Source organism: Epinephelus moara, chromosome 20 (genome assembly GCF_006386435.1).
Source record: "Epinephelus moara isolate mb chromosome 20, YSFRI_EMoa_1.0, whole genome shotgun sequence".
NCBI classification, from domain to species: Eukaryota; Metazoa; Chordata; class Actinopteri; order Perciformes; family Serranidae; genus Epinephelus; species Epinephelus moara.
The window spans coordinates 17906677-17930329 of NC_065525.1; the positions used below are offsets into that span (position 1 = coordinate 17906677).

The window sequence follows — 23653 nt, forward strand, 5'->3', positions numbered from 1 at the left end:
ATGTTGATCCAGACTGATAGAACGTCACACCCAACAGTGGCAGCAACTGCCAGAATAATCTCAGCAACTTGGCACAGCAGCCATTATTAGATTGTAAAAAGTTACCCTCTGATGATTAACAGTCAAAAGTCGAAAGCCTTGTTTTTTTGTTTTTTTTCCCCTTTTAATTATTGTCATGCATTCAGGAGCACAGAATTTAATGTTTTTAGAGGATGTGGTTAGTGAAAACCTTTTTTTTTTTTTTTAAATTGGCAACATTTTAAATGAGACAAGTTGAATACGTGATTTTGCTGAAATATGGCTATTTGAAGCTCACAGTTGGTTACGTTTCCTGACAAAAGTGTTCTTTGCACAGTTTCTTTCTGTGATGAATGGTGTAATTTTGGCAATTTTGAAGGAAACCATGCCTTTCAAAACTGCCAGCAGGTTTTGGGGTTCGGAGATTATTTGAAATTAATAGAAAATACAACCTTTTAAAGTATGAGTACCTTCCCAGTGCTTAGAAAATTATTTGACATGCCTCCCCCTCACCATTAATTAATGGTCCCTAAGTGGACCTAGCATTAAGATTTTCAATAACCTAATCAGTGTGTCTTTTGTAAATGGTCCATTACTGCAAAACCAGTGTTTTCATCACTGATCACACGCTTGCTGTCCGCAGGTGACACACACAGATGTAGGCTCACATGAGAAGCACACAGAATTTGGCCCTTTTCTGACTGCTAAGTGTGTTGGGTTTGTTTTTGTTTTTTTGCCAAGGCTGAGCACGACTCCCCCCTCCTTTCCCTCTTGTGCGGCTAATATGTCTCATCCCTGAACCCGCTTGCTCACCTTTCTTTTCATTCCCAAACCGTCTTCACAGATGTCGATCAATAGGTTTTGCTGTTGCCTTCATATTTGCAGCATGACCAGCCTCTGCTGTCGCTGGAGGATACGAAAAGGAACACCCATGAATAATTTACAGCGAGCAGGAATATGTAAACGGGTAAACAGACACAAGAAACAAAATGCAAACAATTGCGGCAGCTTGCATGAATTAATTGCTCGGTCGAGTCCTGTGTTCTCCTTTATTGGAGCTCCCTGTCCTTCGTGACTGATTCAGGGTCAGTAGGCCGTGGGGATTTTTGCAGCAGGATAAGTGAGAGTGATGGTGGGCCGGCTTACGTGGGAGCAGGATTGCATTGCAATTTTATGCATTTGTTTGCTCAGGTTTTATGTAATGCTGTTTACTTAGCTGAACAGTAACACATACTGTTATTTTGTCTCCACCATTGCAGCAATATTGAATTAGCATATTGCCCCTCAAAAAGGCAGTAATTGCTAAGTATTGCTGTAATTGGACTGTCCATTAGAGAGACGCTGACTAGGCAGTTCCCTCTTCAGTACCAAGAAGTAGATCCTTGTGTAATGAGGTTCCTCTGCGTTATTATTTTCATTCAAGCTCTGTGAAACATCCATGTGGTAAAGAATCCTGTAATTGAATTTATTCCGTTGAATTACTACAATCGCTTCAAAGTGAATTGTTGGCTGCTATCACATGTGGCGAGTTGACAGCATAGGGAGGTGAAAAAGTGTTCTTATCACCAGTAACCAGCAGATGATGTGCCAGAGTAACTGTCAGAGTGGAGGGCAGAGGAGGGGGAGATGGGACGTGACAGAGTGGCCCCATTTGAGGTTGTCACCGGGTCCCGAGAGTGACGACACCAACCCAAGACGAATCGAGGCCCAGCTGGCTCCCCGGCCAGCTCGTATAAGTTGCCTGATCATAAATAGCCAGGGCCCTGGTGCAGGGTGGAGGTGGTTTGTCATCAGGCCCGGCCCCAGCCGGGCCACTGACTCCCCGACGAGAAGGGAATTTATCACTGTACAGTGATAAGACAAGGCTATTATTGTTTCTGTCCTCCTCCTTCTCCTCGCCCACCTCCCTTTCCTCTCCCTCCCCGCTTGTATGGAACACATAACCTCTTCCTTTTCTTCTGAGTTTTCCCCGCTCCTTTGTTCCCTCTTCCTCTGTCCTCCTTTCCCTCCTCCTGTCTTCTTTCATCTTTTATTCTCATGCTGTAACCCCTCACCACCACTGCTGCTGCATTTTCCCCCCTTTTTTCGGCTCCCTCCTTCACCACCCCTCTTCTTCCATCTCTCTTTCTCTCAGCACACAGGCGATATTATCAGGAAGTAATGACTCCTTGGGACGATGATAATCAGATACTCGGTAGAGGATAATGACCACACCGGGGTTCTACACGGAAACAATATGCAGGTATTAATCGCTGCTGATGCATCAGATGGCTGCAGAGGGTGATTGAGAGGAAGAGAAGGGATGAGAAGAAGAAGAGAAGATGAAAGATGTGTAGGAAGAGCAAGTGCAAGCGAGACAGCCAGGAACGAGGTGGGGAGAGAAGAAAAGAAAATGGAGGAGAGTGTTTGTGAGGGAGACAAAAAGGGAGAGAGAGAGATGGTAAACAGAGTGAGGTTATTTAGGGGTCAGTCCTGTCTCAAGTGTTTTGCGGTTTCTGAAATACTATTTGTCTCCGTCTTTTAGCGAGGCATACCTAAACTCTCCATTTTCCTCCACCTCTCTTTCCTTCTTCTGACACCTTTGTGTCTCCTCCTCTTGTTGCTCCCACAAGAAAAGTTGCTTTGCTCTGTCACTTTTATTTTATTTCTGGCTCACATAGCCGGGTGCCACGAGACTCGAAAGCCGCGGCCTCAACTCTCAAGTTTGTCTAGTGTAAGTTTTTTTGGATGCAGGCCTGGTGCAGGCTCCTCTCTCATTGTCTCCCTGCGCAGCGGCTCGGCTGTCAGGAGCGCAGAAGATGGATGAATTATCGCGGAAAGGTCTCCTCCAGCGCTCTCACCTCATTTAGATGCTCCGGTTGGCTCCGACTCTTGCTAACATCGTGACAGCGCGTTAGCCTAGCACCAAGGCCCTTTTGTTTCTTTGTTTACAAATGTATGCTAATGAGCAAGGGAGATCAGCAAGCGTGCAACCCCTGCATGCTCACTCTAATTCCTTCCCCAGTGACACATCAGCTATGACAGCTGTGGCTCTGCAGCGGCTCAGAGTAGCCTCCTTATCTCCTCCACTGTGATTGGAGCAGCTGCCTCTGGGTGTCACCGGCAACTGTGAGGGTTGCTTATTGGTGTGTGTGTGTGTGTGTGTGTGTGTGTACAGTATGAATCTCTGTACACTTGCTCATCGGGGCATAATTAACACCCAGGAGACTGAGAACTCTGGACACTTTTAGCCTTTATACAAGAATATGCACTGATGCACATACAAGACATCTAGAGGGTGTTTATGTGATTTGCATTTGTTGTAAAGCGCAAACAGCAGTGTGCATGTGTGTGTGTGTGTGTGTCTGTCGGCGTGTGTGTCTTAAACACGCATAAAGTCGTTCATCTCTCCATCTTCCTCGTGTCTGTCTCACTCTCTGGCTCTGCAGCTTCACTCGGTGTCTCGTTTTTTGATATCTTGTGTCATTGACCATGATGGAAATGTTTCCCTTTTTGCACTCTCGTCTCCATGGCAACCCAGAGTAGGGCCAAAGCAGACCTTACAGGCCTCTAGACAGCCAGTGGAGTTCACAGAGGCCTTGGGCACTAAGCAGCAGGAGGAGATGGGGAGAGGCAGACAGCCATTTAGAGGTGAGCAGCAGGGCGAGTGGGCTGGCAGGTCGCAGAGGGATCAGACTGTTTTGCTCCACAGCCTATGGCCAAATACCAACTAGAGGGGAGATTGACAGAAATATATCAGCTTTTTTTTTTTTTTTTTTTTTTTCTTTTTTTTACTGTTTGCCAATATGACCTGAATTACCAGCTTACTAGCCCCTAAAAAGATCTATCCCACACTCAGTCGAGGATAAAAAGCAAGATTTATCAATGATGGAGAATTGCCAGTATGTACCACCAGAGAAGGCTAACAATACAAGGGTTGGGCACCGTTCATATTTGAAGTGATACTGGGACCGTCGCTGGTACCTTTCAGTACTTTGCTCTTTCTTTAACAAAATGTAATTTATGAAGCTGCAGTCAACAACCATTCTGCTCCTCTGCTCTTTTCTTATCACACAAGGAGTTAAGTCTCTGTCTGTGTGTGTTTGTCTCTTTCGCTCTCTGGTTAGACATAGCTGACAATATGTGGAATGAGTATGCAATTTGAAAAACGCAGTCACAAACAGCAGCGATTTCTAAAATAAAATAAAAAAGAAAATAGACCAGACGCCAAAACTAGAGACACAGCAGTTATAGTTTTGGCTCCGGCTTTAGGGTGCTTCACTGTACTTCCGCTTCCTTTCCGAACCTGGTGGCTGTGCAGAGCTCTGTTGTCTTTGCTGCGAAGCCGACCACGGAGTTCAGGAGGTGAGTTCCCGGCTTTAGGGTGCTCTCTGACCCTGGCTTTCTCAACCCAATGCATCCTTAGGGACTGAAATTTGGCACTGATTGATTCAACTTGAGTTACTCGGTAGTACTGACATTAGTAGGCTGGCACTTGTAAAAGTTCAATACCCAACCCTTACCATTACTGCACAGTATATCTGGTGATTTTCTGTAGATATACCATGCACATTCCTTGCCATCTTTTAGACTTACACAGCTCCAGGCTATCACCTCCTAGGTCGTGCTCAGCTGCCAAAGAGATGAGTGTAAAAACCCTCAAGAGCAGATAATATGTGTGTTTAAGTTTCAAGTAGAGAGCAAGTGGGATATAAACCTCATCGGAGCCCAGATGGTCTCGAGATAAGCAGTAGGCACTTCCTGGCTTTTCACAGCCTTTTTTGATTGTGGATGTAATCTATTGACTACCTAATGGCAGCCTCCGCATTTACACACGATGCTAAGTAGGGATAAATATGCATAAATGGAAGGCCAAAGATTTTCTTTTATATTTGTACACATACCACTGCAGATGTTATGAACATGAGCACCCTGCCTTTCACTCTGAATGCCGCACACCTCACTCTGATCCCAAGTGTCGTAAATTTCCAAACTGGTCTACTCTGCAATGCAAATGTTTAATTGATTCTATTCATTAGATATGGTTGAAAACAATACCCTCGAAGTGTTAGTGTGTATGTGTGTGTGTGTGTGCTTGTGAGTGTGTCTGCAATAAGGTCATTCCATTTTCTCTCAGGCTGTCTATTAATCTTTGAGTGCACTGGGCCTCAGGGCTCTGATTTTATGTTTGTCTCCATCCAAAGCATTTTGTTTTTTTGTTATTTGAATTTTCCTAAGTGGCGGCTTTAGTGAGCTATTAGCGGAGTGCAAAACATTACCGGAGCTTAGAGGAAAGGGTAGAGGAGAGGAAGAGAGTGGGACCTTTTTGCCCCTGACCCATATTACAGCACATTAAGCATCTCTGCAATCCCTCTTCCTCTCTGCCCTACACACCCACAGGCCTACAAGCACACTTTCTCTCCTACTACATGCTCTTTTCTCCCATTAAGTTCCCTCCCTCCTCTGTCTTCCCTTGCCCCTCTCTGTCACAGTCCCTTTGTCTCTATTTATCTCATCTCCAAAGTCTTGTTATGCCTCTTGTCTTAATGCACTCTCATTTTCCTCACAAGGCTGTGTTGTTCGAGCTGAACTAAAGGCCAGGGAGTGCAGTACTCAGAGCCAGGCCTATTCATCAGTTTCACAGCAGCCCTCCACTCTGCTTCATTACTGACTGGCTAATGGCACAGATCAGTGCAGTTTATTTGCTATAATTAGCGAGCTCCATTTGGCCAGCGCAGCCCCAGTGAAGCCTGCTGCACTTGTGCTGCCCCCTGCCACGCCACCCTGCGCATGTGTGTGCACAAACGCTTGGCTGTTGCATCGGAAAGTGTCATTAAGAAACTATACTGGCCCATCACTTTGCCATCCTCCATTGCCTTAAGTCAACCATGTCTTATGATGCCCTCCCTGATTGCAGAGCAAAAAGCCATGAGCCTTGTAAAACTTTATAAGCTCCGCGCTTGTTAAAGATACTAGTGTATCGGAAATGCATTGCAGAGCGAGGGAGATAGGGTTAGAGAGGGATTGAGTGACTAAATCAATCAGTTAATGGCTGACTGAGTAATGAGTGGTTGAATGAGTGAACATGCGAGCGACCGGCAAATAGTAGGTTACACCCTCTTCTTCACTTCTCTCTCACAGACTCTTGTCCTTGCATCCCACTCGACTTCCTCTTACAGTCTCCATCAGCGTTCCAGTCTCCCCCTTGACTTCCAGTTTAATCTCCTCCCCCGTACCCTCTTGCATTCTAAACCCTTGCACCCTGTCCCCCTCTCGCTTAATCTCCCCCATCTCCATCCCACTCTTGTGTTCTGAAAAGCCTCTTGTTTCGTTGTCCCATGCAATTTTAATCTTGTTCCCCCTGATGGAGGGAGAGGAGGCGAGGGGTGTGTTTAACTTTCTCTCGTGTTGTTGGTGCTAGCTCAAGGGAAGTACAGGCTACGTACTGAGATGGAGTCACAGTGTACTCGCTGAGTAGAGGAGATCAACCTTGTCAATAATTTACACACTGCATGCTGTTGCTGTGCACTTGTCTACTCTCCTTATGACTCTTTTGTCTCCCTTCTTTCCTAACCTTTCTTTCATGCGTCTACGTTTGATTCTCACTTATCGATTCTCCCAATTTTCAGTTCCTATTCATTATTCCCAATCACCCAGTTTACTGGGTAAACTTGCTCACTGATGCAAACAGCTAACTCCTCCAAAAAGCTAATCAGTATGACACGACAAGGTCAAGAGGTTCATTTGCTGTTAAACCACACATTAGAACAACTGTATACTGTAAGCTAAGCAACTTTGATTGAGGTATTATTATTGCAGTGCCAGAGGTTGCTGTTCCACTATCACAGCTGGCCTCCTGGGATTTAAGTGTGACAAAGAAAAAGAAAACATGCGGTCGGCTGCACTTCAGCAGGCTGAAACACCTTGGCAGTGAGGAAGGTCAGGGGCAAGTGGCTCACAGGAGGGCCACAAGTATGGAACGGCTCAGTACAACAGTGCTTGGTGGGAGGGCATGTGTGAATTAAGTTCATCAAACCTCAAGGCAGCAACAGCAAAAGACCATGCTAGGTCACACTTTTGTCAGCTAAGAAAAAAAAAGATCAGCCAGAAGCAACAGCAGTCACATGACCAACACACTGTAATGCCCAAACAGTGGAAATACTTCACCTATGCTTGATTTAGATTTTCAGTGTGGCATGCTGGCAGCTGGGTGAAAATTTGAAGTAAACAGTATGAAGTCATCCATCGGCCCTGCCTCGTGTCAAAGAAACAGGCTAGTGGGAGCTGTGTGGGAGTATTTTCTTGCACAAATTAGGCCCCATGATACCAGATACCCTTCATTTGAATGCCAGAGTCTACTGAAGCATTGTTGCTGACCAGCAATCCTTTCTCACAGGGCTACCTCCAACATGAATAGTGTCACAACTACCTTCTTTATAATTTTTAAAATACTTACAGACATGACAATGGCCTCAGCGAGCTCCACTCACCTGCCAGTTTCTTGGACTCATTCCAATTAAACATCTTTGAGATGAGATTGAATGACAGGTTAGTTTGAAACAGTTGCCAAAAAATCAGCTGCAAGTGCAACATGCTGTTGTGTCAGCATGGATTAAAGCGTTTCCAGAACCTTTTGAATACATTACTACTGCTTTAGTTGCTTGTTTGTTTGTTTTTGTCAAATATTAGATCATTTGCCAATATGACAATATTTCAAATAAGAATGCAGTTCTGAAATTATTATTCAATTAGCCAGTTGACAAGAACAATAATCTACAATAATATTTACAGTCAATCACTCACCAAAAAATCAGGGCAAAACAAAAATAAATGTGTTTTAAGTTCGTCACACCACAGAAAAATGAATTTGAATGATTAAAAAAGAATATAAAAATAGGTTTCCTGCTCTGAGATGTTGGGGCGTGCAGAAGAACAAGCCCCTGCGAAGCGACAAACTCTTGTTAGCAGCTAAGGAAGTAGCACAAAGCACACACACACTCTCAAGCCAAAGAATGAATTGTCGCACAGTGGCAGACTCGCATTCAGCAGCTAACCCAGCAGCACAAAGCAGAACCACTCCCTGAGCTGAAGAATGAGCCACTTCGCAGTGACAACGTCTTCTTTAGCAGCTAGCAGCTAACATTAGCATTAGCAGCTAACATTAGCATTAGCATCTTTTAGCCGATTCGTGCTAAAAAACTGAAAGGTATGTTTGTGGCCATTATATTGCTTGTGTTTTTATTATGGTGGCATTTAAGAGAATTGTTTATTGAAAGAGCAAAGAGAGCTTGTTGCATGTAGCTTTAGTTTTTGTATAATGAGGGAGGTGTTATTTCAAGGATGGCTCTAATGCATCACTGAGCCATGATTTCAGGCCCGCCCAAAAAATCCTGGACACAAAAAGCAGGGATAAACAGTCAACGTAACGGTCTAACCCACACAGCCTTTTTCGCATGCTTTCTAACATGAATAATGTGCTTAGAAAGCAACCAAGATATGTTTCAAGCTTTTTTTTAAAATAATTAATCAAGATTTCATTTCTCAAGCCTCTAAAATGTGAGAATTTTCTGCTTTACTCTGTTATATATGATTTAATAGCCTATGTTTTCATTTTGGGAGGTCAGTTGGACCAAACAAGCATCACGTTGGCCTCTGCGAACTTGTTATAGACACTAAATACAGTGAAATAGTGAAACATTTTAAAGACTCAAAACATAATCATAATCAATGATGAAAATATTCAGTTCTTGCAGCCCTATAAATTTGTACTTTGAGCGTTATCCATGAGAATGAATAGATTTTTCTACTCTTTCGAACATTTTAATTTTGTACCTGTAACCATGACGCAATTTTCTCCTGCTGTGTTTTTTTGCTAGTTCGTTATTATTGACGAGGACTGAGCCTGCACGGCTGCGCCTTTTCAAAGGAGACCACGTAGAAACCACTTTTGAGATAACACCGGCAAATGAATTGTTATAATGACCGTTGGCGTTGTTCCGTAACCGCTGTGAGTGGCTGCGTTTGACTCTATGCTTTTATGTCCCCGTTTGCCAGAGGGCTGTAATGTGGAACAGATCCTGAGGGCTCCGAAACATATTATTATCATCTAATTTGTTATGACTGGACTCTGTCACATAGGTTCAAACGAAAGCCCTCCTATTTAACCACTTCATATGTATTTATCTCTTCTATAATATTCAATTTTCTCATCTTTTCTATCCTAACTGCCCTTCGTCACCGCTCTTGTAGCTCCTGCTGCGCTCACTTCTTTGATTCTGGGATTAGCATTCCGCTGTATCACCATTCTGTCTATCACTTAACATACAGTGGAGCACCGCGTTGCACTGAAACCCAGTGCTTGTTGTCAGTCATGTTCAAAGATAAAACGAGACACAGAGATACAATGCGCACACACATGCATATATTGTATGTGTATACGCACTGAAGCACACACACACATATAGATATATCAGCTGGCACTCGCACAACGGAGATGAGAGCTCTGACAGCTACAGCTCGCTGAAAGCTATAGAGTTTAGAATATCATTAGTTTTAAAAGGGCAGCCAGACAAGGTGAAGTTATTACTCATTTCTAAAAAGTAGAGGAAGCTGCAGAAAGTTCCCCCCGATCCTTGTCTCTATCTAGAGATTACACCCACATCAACCTTGGATAAGACTCCTGTTTATTGTGCTTTTTAATATACCCTATCACAGACTTAACACTCTAAAAAACGGCCTCTACCTCTGTTGTCTGGAGGTTATAGAAGTTGCTCTCCGCCATCTTATCTGCACGGTAAATAGTGCAGTAGTTTTAGGACCGGGAGACATGAACAGATTAGGCAGAACATAAGAGAGGAGGCTCCTGAATGATTAGTATTCTGCTTGGTCTCCTGCGGGTGGCGGCGCTCGTAGTCGATTGGCTTCCATTAACCTGCCAGTCTGCTCTTCATTACTTCATTAGAGCCTCCGTGGAGGCTTGAGGAAGTCCCGTCACAGTCCAGGGACTGGGACTGACTCCTGACTCGCTGTAGCTCGCCAAGGGCGTCAGACCTACCTTGCCTCCTGGCTGTTGTACAGTGCATCATGATCTATGTGTGTGTTTGTGTGTGTTCTTTCAGGCCTTTTTAACTTTGTGTTGGTGAGTAAATGATAGAAAATCATGCTGGTGTGCTTGGAGAACAGCAGTCCCAGGAAAGGATACAAGGACCAACCTCATGGTTTGTATAAGAGGACTGCAGTGGGATTGGGATCCCAAAGGTCCAATGAGACCCACCACAAATCTCACAGGACTGGGCGGTTTTATCTTTGCCGCCGGTGAAAGCGTACGGTCAGAAAAATGTGTGGGTCCCAGAGATTATTAAACATAAAGGATAATGTGTGGGTCCCAGAGATTATTAAACATAAAGGATGAAGACGGCAACAAGTGAACATTAAATTAATGCGTTTTCCTTGCAGGATGCGAGAAGACGCCATCTATGTGTACGGTCAGAATGTTTGTAGGTGCAGGCAGGAGCTGTCACACACCCTGCAGGAATGGGCAAGAATAGATAACACACATTGCAGGAGCGGGCGGTGATGGTCAGAAATCCAGTAAGAGCAGGCAAGAGCGGGATTAGAAAACAGTCCTGTGCAGGGCCCTAGTTTGTTTGGTTGATTCACCACCGCAGTGCCATTTGATTGATTCATCACAACTCTGCTTCCTGCCAGCAGGGGACATTATTTATGACTCATTTAAATTGCAGTAACACATTTTTATATCCGACATGGTACACCAGATCATGTGTCCACACATGCGTACATACATTTAGTCAGGACACACACACTTAGACACTCAAACACATACATATACTTCTCTTTTAATAGTGTTAAGGAGGGCTAAGAAAAATGTTGGGGAAGAATATTTGAACATTTGCGCGCGCGCACACACACACACACACACACACACACACACACACACACACACACACACACACACACACACACACACACACACAAACATACAAAGCACAAGTACTTTGCAGTTCTCATTATCTTCTCCTTTTGGGATTGTTTAAGAATTTATTAGAGGAATAAATTAGCAGTGACTGTTCATTTTTTCCATTTTTCAAACATTTATCCATATAAAGGGACTGTGCGCATGGAGCACTCATGACTCAAATGCAAATATAATGATATAATGTTTCCACGTTACACTTCTCTCCATAGGACCGTTTACCGACGGCTCTGCATAGGGTGCGGAGATGCATTTTGTACCTTTAGTGCTAAAGAATTTTCTCAGCAAAAGGGAAGTTCAAACATTATTCTCCTCAGACTTCAAAAGACAATGCTTGAGGGAATTGAAGAAGAGGAGCAATGATTTGAAAGTGAATTCTTTGTCGAAGTTTGCCTCCAAATGTTGCGCTGACTGCTTTGTGTCATCTGGCTGATGTTTCCATAGGTAGTTTCTTCCCATCAAACTGTAATGCTGCTAATCTTTCTCTATTTATTGAGGGCGTTAAAGAAAGCACAGATGGATTTGGCTGTCAGTTTCACCATCTACTGCTTGAATACTCCTCTTGCATATGAAATACAATGCACTCCAATCACCTTATCGAGTGTGTAAAGGTGGACGTCATTAAAGCATGGTACAAGAATACGCCTATTATTTATAATTGTGATGTATTTTAATGATGTTATCTTGGACAGTGGGCTGTTTCCACCAGAGGGTTCACAGTTTGCTGTCTCTATTTGGAGGTTCATTTCCAAGTAGGACTGATATGAGGTTTCTGTGTTCTGTGTGCTCATTCATATTTAAGGTGATCACTTACATAAATGAGGCGAGGCAAAGGGGAGCCTCACCTGGCTCCCTGGAGCACTGCCTGCTCATAATAGCCTCAGATAAACGGTTAAGGGTAGATGTGCTGCCAGTTGACTCACGCAGTGACTCATGCAGTGTTTACTCAGAGGAAGAACAGAAATAGCCAGCAAAATGAAGCGAAAGTTAAATGCCTAAAGTAATGGATTTGCTACTTATTCATCAGTTAGTTGATTTCAGATGATTTTTTATATTATTATTGCAGTATCATGTCATTTGATCAGATCTTTGTTGTGTTTGGCATGTAGGTGGATGTAGTGTTCATGAAATTTATGTACGACAGCATCCCGAAAATTCAGACACATGCGCCGCTACTGAAAACTACATGAGAGATTTAAGTCACAAAGTAAGATCAAAACTTGGAAGTTGAAGTGTCCTGCTATTTTTGGCTCAACAATGGCAGGAAAGTCAGGCTTGAAGTGAGACGAAGTTCAGCACGGCTACTCTTTGGTGTTTGCTCTTTGATCTGGTGGTGCTTTGATCGACCCCGGAGGACGTACTTAGACTGTCCATGTGGAGTTGAGGCTGCGGACTGACGGTCTTCACAGCACGGTTCCTCTGGTTCAAGTGGCCTTGTTTGACAAGGGAATGGCATTCACTGAAAGCTTTCTCGACTTCCATAGCTTGGTATTATGCTTTTTTGTTCCTTCTTTTCTTTGAGTCAGGGTGACCTTTCCAGTGCACTTCGTCCTGAGTGAGACAAGAGTCAGAAAACATACAATATGCCCTTACGAAATCAGAGAGAAGGATGCGAAGTACCCTTCGGAGGGGAATGCATTGTGAAAATGGCAATTTTCTCTTTTCCGTTTGATTTATTCAGCAAAAGGAGATGATTTTTTTTCAGATCAAAGCAGATTTTTATTACAGTTGTTTTGCAATCAGTGCAATTGCAAAGGGAATGCAAGGAGACAGGCAAGATGATATCCAAACAAATGAGGAAAACAAATGATCATCTCAGATTATGTTTGCTTGAGACTTTTGCGGGATGCAGAGCAAGTTGTACCGCAGGAAAAACTTCACTGTGGCTACATTTTTATTTTTATATTGTGTGTTTTTCTGCTGTTTCCTCTCTGTGAGTGAGCAGGAACCTGTCTGTCTTTCCTCTTCTCCTTGACCACATCAATCTTGCCGCAGCCCAACCCTGCCACACACAGACACCCCCCACCCCCCATCTAATTCAGCCCACTCAGACTCATTGTTAAGGGGACATATTGGAAAACCATTAGCTCTCATTATGCTTTATAGCCACCCGTTCTCCCCATTCTGTCTTTTAATCACAATCCGTCCCCGTGTGTGTGTGTGTGTGTGTGTGTGTGTGTGTGCGTATGTGGCTGTATGCATGTGCGTACACTACAGCCACCCCCTGCTCAGCAGACAGTAATGAACCACTTTCACTATAATGCATTTGGGACACCACAAAGACCCCAGCCCCATCCCTTTTTGCTTTTTATAGGGGAGTCAATGGCACAGGCGCCACTTTTTATGGCAGCCAATCCGAGCTGCAGCAATGTTGTGCATTCGTGAGCCATGTCAGCCAAATGGGATCGAATGCTGTGCAATAGAAATAAAAAGAAATTGGAGTGAATAGAGTATGGATTCTCTTTTTATATGAACTCCTCGTAGAGGTAGAAACCCTTATAGGAAACCTTATGAGTATCCATTTGCTCCTTGTAACTCCAAATAACCAGGCTCTCATAAAGTGCTGAATATCCTGTTACTGCTCTGTATTGAATTGTGCTCCGGTTTGATCAGCCATGACAGCGTGTCTATGTGTATGTATGCGCGTGTGTATTTGCTGGCAGCACGGGAGAGATGGAATATTGACCATATGCTCTGTGACGGACACACACACACACGAAAACACCTCACACGTGCACACGCACGCACTCGTAATGAGTGGATTTAAATTCCGGTTGTTCTCTCCCGGCCAAGGCAACTGTCATCATTGTGCAGCAAAACTCCCATAATCCATCTGGGGCATGACAGCATCCTAACAGCTCCACTTCGCAGTGAGAAAAGCTATTCTTTATGTCTCTCCATTTCTCGATCTCTGCCTTCTTTTCTCCATTTTCACTCCCTCCTCTTCACATTTCCCCTCCGGACTGGTTTTTATTCTTCTCTCTTGTCTCTTTTCGCTTTTCCAATTACATTTTTTTTCACTTAATCTCCTTTTTCCTCTGGAAACTTTTATCTGGGTTTGATTACACTAGAGAGGCTCAGTAGGAGGAAAAATGAGTGATAGCTTGAAATTATTGTTGACCACTATGATGATGGTAATGAAGATATTCATAATCGTAATTACGCTATAGAGATGATAGAGATGAGAGCGACAATGATACTATTAACGACGATGATGAAAATGGAGATGAGGATGATGACAATGAGGATGATGATGACAATAGCGATGATGATAATGGTGCTTGGTGGCTTTCTAAGCGGTGTCCATGTTTTCACCTTGGCCCAGATGGAGATAGACAGACGGAGGGGACAGACGCCAGCCGCAAGAGGGACGCTCGCTCCTCAGCCGGCCACCACAAGAGTGAGGACACCAGCGACAGCAGGGAGGACGAGGCTGCAGTGAGTCTTTCATCGTTGCTGTCTGTCTTCTGTTCTGTCTCACCACTCTGGACTGAATATTAATACGATGTCACAACCTAAACACACACACCCTACACACCCACATCCTTCTGAGTAAGCAGCAACAAGGTTTATCTCTCATGTGTGTGTGTGTGGAGGAGCTCATCAGGGCTCAAACAGTTGCAGTCTGGATCTTAATTATCATCAAAAACACAGGGCTCTGTTCTCTGTGCACCCACTGATTAGTGCTCCCGTCTGCTGGCACCCCAAAAAAAAAACAGTCCCATCTCTCCATAATTGGAACAAGATAAGGGACGATGCAACATAAACTAGATCCATGTTAAAGTGTTGATGATATCGGCTAATATAGGTGCAGAAACATTACAGAATCTCTAATCAGACTGTATTGTTTTGAAACTTTTCTTTTTGCTCATTAAAACCCATCTACAGTTCAGCCTCGTGACCCCACCCACTGCACTGAATTTCAATAATGTTTCAAGCTCTGGGAGGCCACAGCTCAAAATATTTTCTGAATACATCACGCAATCTACCCACCTCCTTGAGCATTTATTTGTCTGATCGGTTTCATACAGAGAGTTGTGAAATTAGACAAAGTGATAACCAACTGCAGGACATGAGACAGAATTTGGACCACAGCCAGAGATCATTAGCACTTGGTACATGCAGCAGTAAACCGCTGAGACAATCTGACACTTAAACTGCTATTTCCCCTGACAGTGGGTGGATTTTAGGGTTAAGTACAGCAATTTTGGACCTGCAGATAGTTTCCAAGTATTGCAGAACCTGCAGAGCACATTGGCTCCGTGTGTTGAGACAGCAAGCCCCCGTTGTTTCCGACAAGCAGTCCAAATGAGGATTATTATCAAAATTCCTCCAAAAACTTTGCATAACATGAATGGTGATAACCTGCTGCCATTACTCTGATAGCCCAGTGCAAATGTTTGTAATGTTCTCTACTAAAGTGAATTACAAAGAGAAATATCTTATATTATCGGGGTTAAGTGCCGGCTGTAGTCAGGGAATGTTGATTTCATACACCGCTGCTTGTTTTTGGTTGCCTGGTCTCAACAGGATGGACTTTGACACCAAAACGAGATTGAAAACCACTGAAAATAAGACCTCTGGGTGTGACCAGACTTAAAGCAGTGCTTCACCCCCCAAAATCACAATTCGTATAACAATTACTCACCATTTGTAAAGATAAATTCATGAAGAAAAGTGTTTTTCTTGCATGCTTCTGCAGTGAATGAAGAATCCAAAAATGGAGAAAGTTCCAGAAAGATGAATTGTAGCCATTGGGAATCTAACAACAGCAAAGCTATAACAAAACATCCGTTTACAAACTCTCACACAACTTGTGCCGTATAATCCAAGTCTCATTTATCCAGCTGTATGCTCAATACATCCCAAACACATTCATTTAAGCTAAAGTGTAACTATTTAACTCACTTTCACCTAAACAGTCTCAGGTATAGACAAATAATGCACCTGCGTTGTTTATGTAGAAGTGGGGTGAGTAGTTGTTAAACTCATGCACTGAGCAGTCAAAAACATACTGTACTCTTGTTCTTTATCTCTTTTTTATTCACTCCGGTTGTACCTGGTTGTTTTCTGTCTTCTTTAGTAAAGAAAATGACTCTTTTAATACTCTCAAGGTTTCGATGCTCATTCATGGCCTTGAGGCAGGCAATTTATTATTAGTCCCTCTTCCCTCACCCTCAGCCAACCAGGTTTCCAGGCCAGCACTTGCCACTCATGTTGACAGGCTGTCTACCTTGAAGTGTTTTTTTGCCTGAGGCTCAGGTATCTTCAAAAGTACCTGAGGTGCCAAATAATCTGGCCGTCAAGGCAGACAATCTGCAGTAATTAAATGTTCACCACACATGTGGCTATGTTGAACATTTGATATGAAAGAGGCCAAACTCACTGTAGAGCAAAGGATGTAGCCAGATAGATGTAAGCGATAAGGCCCAATGAGGGGTCCATTATCACTATTTAATGGCCGACATGGAGGCGTGAACTGTCCGACACACAGCGGAGGACGGTTGCCTCCTCAAAGGCCATTAAAAAGTGTTACTGGACACCTCGAAGTGCATTATCCTCCTCATACCGTGGTCACTTACCAAAGAAATAAAAAGAATTTTCATTCGTATTTTTTGCTTTTTGTGGTCAAAATCTGATTTTTTTTACAAGCCATAAGAGGCAGCATTTTTGCGTCTTCACATTCATTGTTTTCAATATAGATGTGCAGCAGGCATGCTTAAACAGCAGCACGGTCATGTATTCATGCGTTTCCAGGTGCCCATTTTTCAGGCCATGACAGCTGTGCCCTGAGATAAACCGAGTTTAACTTTTGAAACGCAGCAGTGCGCACTGCACATCGTGTGACAAGGACCAACCAATCACAGCCGATGGATACCTTTCCCTTCTTCCGTAAAAATCAGTCTGTGATAAAAATAGAGAAGAAGTTGATCATTTTAGTGCAGGGCTACCCAGAGTTTTACATCTGTCCCATGGATGATAGGCTTACACGGCTGAAAGAAGATCAGCTCTGCACTCAGGATTTCAGGTAAATAGGCTATGATATGATGCTTCTTAAGGTTGCTTAGCAGCCTCAGACACAACCTCCCGCCACACTCTTGAAAGCTGGACCAAAAAGGCACAAGAGTAGCACCCAGCGCTTGACCTCACATTTTCGAGGTGTTTTCCAGCATGTGTACGGTCCCTAACATGGTTTCCTTGATAACACCTGAGGGTTTACCTGATACCTGGACCAATCATTGCTGCCCCGGAAGGTTCTAATGCAATGGAAACGTTATTTGCCACTCCAGTACAAAGGACAAACCTTAGATACAACCTAGCAACAGGAGATATTTGTAGTCAACCCAGCTTATTGGACCCTTTGGCTCAGCTATTAGCCAGAAAGCTAACGTTATGCTACCAAGATTCAAAGTCAATAACACTGCATGCTGTTGACAGTCAGTAATTTGACAGTATGTTTAACAACAAGACTGGCTAGCTATCCAGCCATGTTGTTGTCCCCAAATCGAAATCAAGATTTTCGCGAACAAACAATACGCCATGTGTAATGTAACTGTCAGCCGCAAGCCCTAAGTGGCGAGTTGAGTAGTGGGCAGCATGTTAGATGATTGCTTAAGTTCAGAGGAGCAGGGTATTACCTGCAGGATGTGTTGCAGTCTCCCTTCTGTGGTGTTCAGAGGATGAGACACTGAAGGTCTACTCTCAGTGTTGTAAATTAATTGTAAGCAGATTAGAGATACTGGTACTATTATGTAGCAAGTGCATTATTAACAATGAACAGACAGTTTCACCAGAACTACTAAGTAGGTGCCCATTATCAGTTTTTAATGGACACCCTGCAGCCAATCAGAATCAAGTATTCACCCAGACCATGGTATAAATTAATGCAATGTATCAGATGTTGTTATTGGTATTTGTATAATGAGAAGTTTTTTCCTCTCTGCTTGCTAGAGAGGATCATTACACTGGCAAGAAGGGAAGTCCCTGAAAAGCTGCTGTATATGGAAGCAGTTAGAGTGTAGTGTATTCTACGAGATGATAAGTGTTTCTATCTTGGTCTTCATCTTGCTTCTATCAATACATAGCACATTATTTGGAGCTGATTTTAAATATCTATTTAAAGTTGCATAGTATGCGTCTTTCTGTCAGACACGTGTCCCTGTATCATACCATAGTGGTCACAGTGATTTCTGACCTGCATGCGCGGCATAACGTCACTCTAATACACCGTGCAAAATGTACAGTATGTTCTTGGCCTCACACGCTGTGGCTGCAGGAGTTTAAGACCCGAGCACATTTAAAGTTAAAACCCCAAATTGTTACAATATCGCTGTATTTCTGTTGACTAGCCGAGGGGACCATCGGAGAGAAGGAGACGATATATCTTATTCCATAAAATGCAGTCGTCTTCAAAATCGATTTAAGTGACGGCTTTAGGAAATGTGCTTGAAGAGATAAGAGTCATGAAGGGGAGCCGGCAGGCTTTTTTTTTTTCTTCTGAACGGCCCTCCTCTAAACTCTAAACCTGCCTGATAGCGTTAGGGCTTCTCTTCTGTAACAGTCAAATGAAAAGCGGCTCTCAGGATGAGTCAGTCTTGTGCGCCGAAGCTCAGATATTTCAGCTGCACTGTAAGCATTCTGCTGAAGTCACTAAAACATGTCAGAAAGTTTATGGCATGCTCTTTATGAATTTTAATAGCATCACTTTGTCATTTGTTCCCTAAACGACGGGTGATAGATTTGGTTTGCTTCAAATAATGATCACTTAGATGAACTGTGTTCATACTCGGACGGTAAACACGCTCTAAATCATCACAATTACAATATAGGAGATAGAATTGGCCTGCTGCAGGAGGTGCTTAGTTGGATTTATGATCTGTAGAATATAAGACGGAGTCCCATTTATGGTTATCTATAACACTGCTTTATTTGTAACAAGCACTGTGTCCTATCCTTCAAAGGTGTGTGTGTGTGTGTGTGTGTATGTCAACACAGCTCACCCTTAAGACTTTTCTCTTCAGCTCTATAACCGCATCTCTCTTCATCTATAATTTACATGCCCATTTACCAGCTCTTTGTTCCAGCAATGCTTGACCTCTGAGTGCGTGTGTGTGTGCTCCTATACGTGTGTGCGAATCATACCATGCTTCACATCTCTCTCTAGACTTTGCTGCTCGTTCAGCACCAACATCTTGAGGAAATCCAAAGCAACATAATTGACACCTCCTGTCAATGTGACGCCGCTCCAGTGAGAGCTCTCCTTCACTTAGAAAATGTCAGTGCCAAAGGCCAAAGCTGCGGTCCGTGTTTCCAGGCCTGATAGCCAAAGTTAGTTCAACACCAGACGTATGTGAGTGTGTGTGTGTGTGTGTGTGTGTGTGTGTGTGTGTGTGTGTCTAAGAGAGTGAATGTCAGAAACAGAGAGACAGACAGGGATGATTTAGTGTGTTTAATGTGCTGTAATATGGGTCAGGGGGACAGAGGCCCTTCTCCCTTGTTTGCCTTCTCTGTTAAGCTCCTCTAATGTTTTGTACTACACTAATAGCTCTCTAAAGCTGCCATTTCAGAAATTTCAGACAATGAAACCAAATTTGCATGGATGAAAAACAAACAGAAAAGCCCCCAAGGCTATGTGCACTCAAGATTAATAGACAGTCTAAAAGGAAGTGGAATGACCTTACTGCAGTTGGGCGGCACAAACACTCATCAGGGGCTTCCAGCAGGGAGATACAAAGACACTTTCTGCCTTCTGCCGCCTCGCTAAAGGTGCAAGTGATAGAAAGAGCTAAGTGGCATCCTTGGTGTGAGTAAAGGTAAGGAGGTGGGTGCTGGTTTCTGAAGGGAAAAAAAAACCTTGTAAAGTGTCTTTCACCCCTCTTGTTTGTTGTCAGATGGAGTGGTGGCCGCAGTGAGAAAACACAGGGAGTGTTAATCTGAGCAAATTAGAGGGAAGTAGAGAAAAACAGGAGAGGGTAAAGGCGAAGACAGACGAAAAGGGAGGACGAGGTGATGGAAGGAAACAAGAAAAAATCAGAAGTAAAGAGAGGTAAGAAGTTGAGGAGCAGGATCGTCTTTAGAGGAAGTAATTGCGTTTCTCTCTGTCTCTGTGAAAGGCTGCGACTGAGCCACACATGTTTGCCTCTGCCTTTTTCTTTCTTTGCCTGCAAGTCACTAAAATTGCAGCTTAAATAGTTGACAGAGTGTCAGGGTTGGCAATTACACGAACCGACTCGGGGTGTTTTATTTATTTATTTTTTTTCTTGAAAGACATGGAATATCTCTCTGGCCACCTGCTTTTTAAGATGAAACATGCAATAGATTTACACTGTCACAAAGTCTGTGTGTGCGTGTGCCACCTCCAGGGGAGCCTCCAGGTGGTTACCACTTTGTTTGACAGTCTTTCTAAGATTATATAAAGCCAGGTGTGTTTGTCCTTATTCCATTTGGTGCATACATATTACCATGTATGTGGGCATGTGTGTGTGTGTGTGTGTGTGTGATTGTACGTTCGTGTGTGTGTAGTTAAAATGGATGAGGTGTGAATTCTGCTCTTCCTGTCAGTGGCAGATTGCTTTTGGGGGTCCACCCCTTCATCTCACGTACCTGATGAGAGGGATGAATGATGAAGGTAAAGGAGGAGGGTTGGGGCTTCGTAGTGGACGTAAAGGTCAGAGGACAACGAGACAGAAGAGACGAGCAGATTTGATGAAACTGGGAATCATTAATATTGATTGAAAGATAAATGAAGACACGCGTGTGTTTAAAGGTATTTTGCTTGTCAATCATTGATGGTTATTCACATAGAGACACTAAGAAAATTGGGGATGAAAAAACTGAAGCTTGACCGCCAAATCCAAGCCATGTAGGGGTGGATCATAAAGCCTTAAAATATTATCAAAATACATTTTGTAGACTACAGGAACATTTTTGTTCATTGTCACTTTCAGATCAATAAATCTATCATGCACTGGTACCAAGTTGCAACATCCATGGCTTAAAAATAAAGCCATAGCCACTCGTGCCTAAAACTGCAGTTCCCTGAATGGCCACTTGAGGCTGGCTCCAGAAGCCAGTCAATCCCCATACACCCACATGTTAAAATTCCCAACTTTACAGCTGAAATAAACATGATTACAGCTTGGTACAAAAAAAGGTTTTGGTCTCTATGACTTTTTCAACATTCATGACAACTGCAAGGGGCGTGACTTTTTATATAACTGACCCGTTTACATTTTGTTAAGGCTTAAAGTTACACATATTTAAGGGTGAGGCTGCTTGAGTAACAAGCTGTCTTTGAGGTGTCATCACAGTCTATGAGTCAGATTCTCCCCTCACTCCTCCACAGCTCTAACCTCTTACCCAAATATGATCACTTCTAGCCCCAAAAAACAAGATGGTGATGGCCAAATTGCTGAACTAGAGGGAGTTCACAAACCAATGGGTGACGTCATGGTAGCTACGTCCATTCTTCTATACAGTCTATGATTGGTACCAGCAACTCTCAGTGCACTTTCCCACACTAGGGCTGGGTTATATGGAGTGAATCAAATATCACAACATTTGAAAATGTGACATTATTGTAGGGCTGACTTTCACAAATGAAAGTTTTAATGAATAATAATCAAAGGCAAATAATAGAGCAGCCAAAACAGTGTGGTAAGTTCGGATAATGACATCACTTTACTGTAATGCAGCCTTTAAAACCAGGAAAAGACAACACTTAGGATATTATGATGTCCAAAATCTAAGAAGATATCAAATCTCCTATAATGTTATGATATTATATCAGTATATTGCTCAGCCCCACCCCAAACATAAGACTTTGGGCTGTAATAGGCCAGTTAGCAAAGAAAAAAACCTGCAAATGAGCTCATGGAGATGAGAGGAGAGGAGAGCAAGGAAGGATGAGTGTGAGGAGATATTTCACCGGAGGCTTGAGAGAAAGGGCTGCACCATTGTCTTTCACCTGACGGAGATTTTAATCATAGTGGCAATTTTACAGCAGCTCATAAACCGCAGCAGCCGGGCCTCATTGTTAACCTCCAATTGCTTTCAGGGCTGTAAATATGGCCGCCTTACATCGCTCTGGCCTTGCCGATAGTTTATGGGAGATGGGAAGGAGCTGGCGCTGGCTCTGGGAGACTTGCCTGAGAATGATGAGGAGCAGAGAGCACGGACTGACTAGTAAATAAACACATGGCTGATCAGCGAGACTCAACACACTCGACTGCACCACACAGATTTGGCCATGATGATACACTGCTGTGTGCACTAGCCGGGTATTAGGCTTTATGTAATCTGTAAATGGACCCAAACATAGGGATTAGCGTCATAGCGTAATTGCTCAATTTGACATTTAGATTTGACCGCGGAGATCAGTGACGCATGACTCATTTTTCCAGGTGCCCATTACATTGATGTAGCATTCCCAATGTTTTCACGGATTGAAAAGGATTGTAGATGAGCGAGGCGAGTGATGAATCCAGGTGGTGACTCAGTGGCCTCAGCTCTGACATTTGGTTGAGGGAGTTCTCTCCTGCTGATTGGATCTGCAGCCAGCCAAGTGAAAATGGATCTCCCATGACACATTTGGTACATCAGCCTGAGCACCCTACCCCAGGATGTGTGAGCTTGCACGGCGTTTGTTTTCTGCCACTTTTCTGTGTGTTGTCATTGGTGTTACCAAAACAGTTTAATTACGTTTTTGTCCTTAATCAAGGACACCGCTGCCAACCTGGTCCCAAGAGTCTTTCCAGTGAAGCAAAGAACTGCTACAGGCTGACAGTCTAAATGGGAAATGGAGGGATAATAGAGCTGTTATTGGTGGATTCCGCTCTGTTACTAAATAAGCAAGCTGCAAAATATGAAGTGAGAGCTTTTAGATAATGGTGGGTCTGTTTTTTCTGAGGCACCTGTGACAACTTGAGCTGTTGTAGAGGAGGAAGGTTAAGAGACAGACTGAGGCAGTGAGATTTGCTATACAGGAATGACAAACAGACAGTAACAATAAAGTCATAGTTCTCACACAAGTCAGAAAGACACACGAGGTCTGGTTTTGTCACACAGTCGTCTCACTCAAGCTACAACTAAAGCTCGGATTTTGAGCAACTCAAGCACAGAAAAAGGTTGGAAAAAGGTGTTCAGACACAGACACAGTGTGATGACATTATCTCCCCCTGGCGTAAACCTGGAGAGGATCATGTATTGTGCGTTGTGTAAGTGTGTGTATCTGTCTTTCCATAGCTAATCTCAAATACTACTGGACCAATCAGCCTAATATTTTGTGTGGAGATTAACAACACTGCTTTATCGACTGTTTTATACCGTCATTGACTGCTGACTCCTTACTCCTCTTAAAGGGCCAGTGTGTAAAATGGGTTGAAAACCGTTGACATCAGTGGTCAAATTCTAGATTGCAGGGCTCACTCGCTCACCCCTCCCGTCGGGTAAATGACGGTGGCCTCGTAGGGAGAAAAAGCCACGAGTTTTTCAGGAGTAGGTCTATCTAGCGACGAGGTGAATATTTATTTAGAAATCTAAACCATGTTACGATATTGTAATGAATCCCTCACGAGCAGGAGACCAGAGTAGCGTTCGGGAAAAAGGCCAGTTTATTTGAGCACTCCAAAAACTCCAGTAACACTCCAGGGGGTAAAAGACTCT

At 43.4% G+C, this 23653-nt stretch overlaps 1 protein-coding gene across 1 annotated transcript in view; it reads left to right on the plus strand.

The window, feature by feature from the left end:
* b4galnt4a (beta-1,4-N-acetyl-galactosaminyl transferase 4a) overlaps positions 1-23653 on the plus strand; it is a 179517-nt gene that overhangs the window by 44066 nt on the left and 111798 nt on the right. The window contains exon 2 of the mRNA XM_050073770.1: positions 14316-14428. Coding sequence (XP_049929727.1) covers positions 14316-14428 — 113 coding nt within the window. The remainder of the gene's footprint in view (positions 1-14315; positions 14429-23653) is intronic.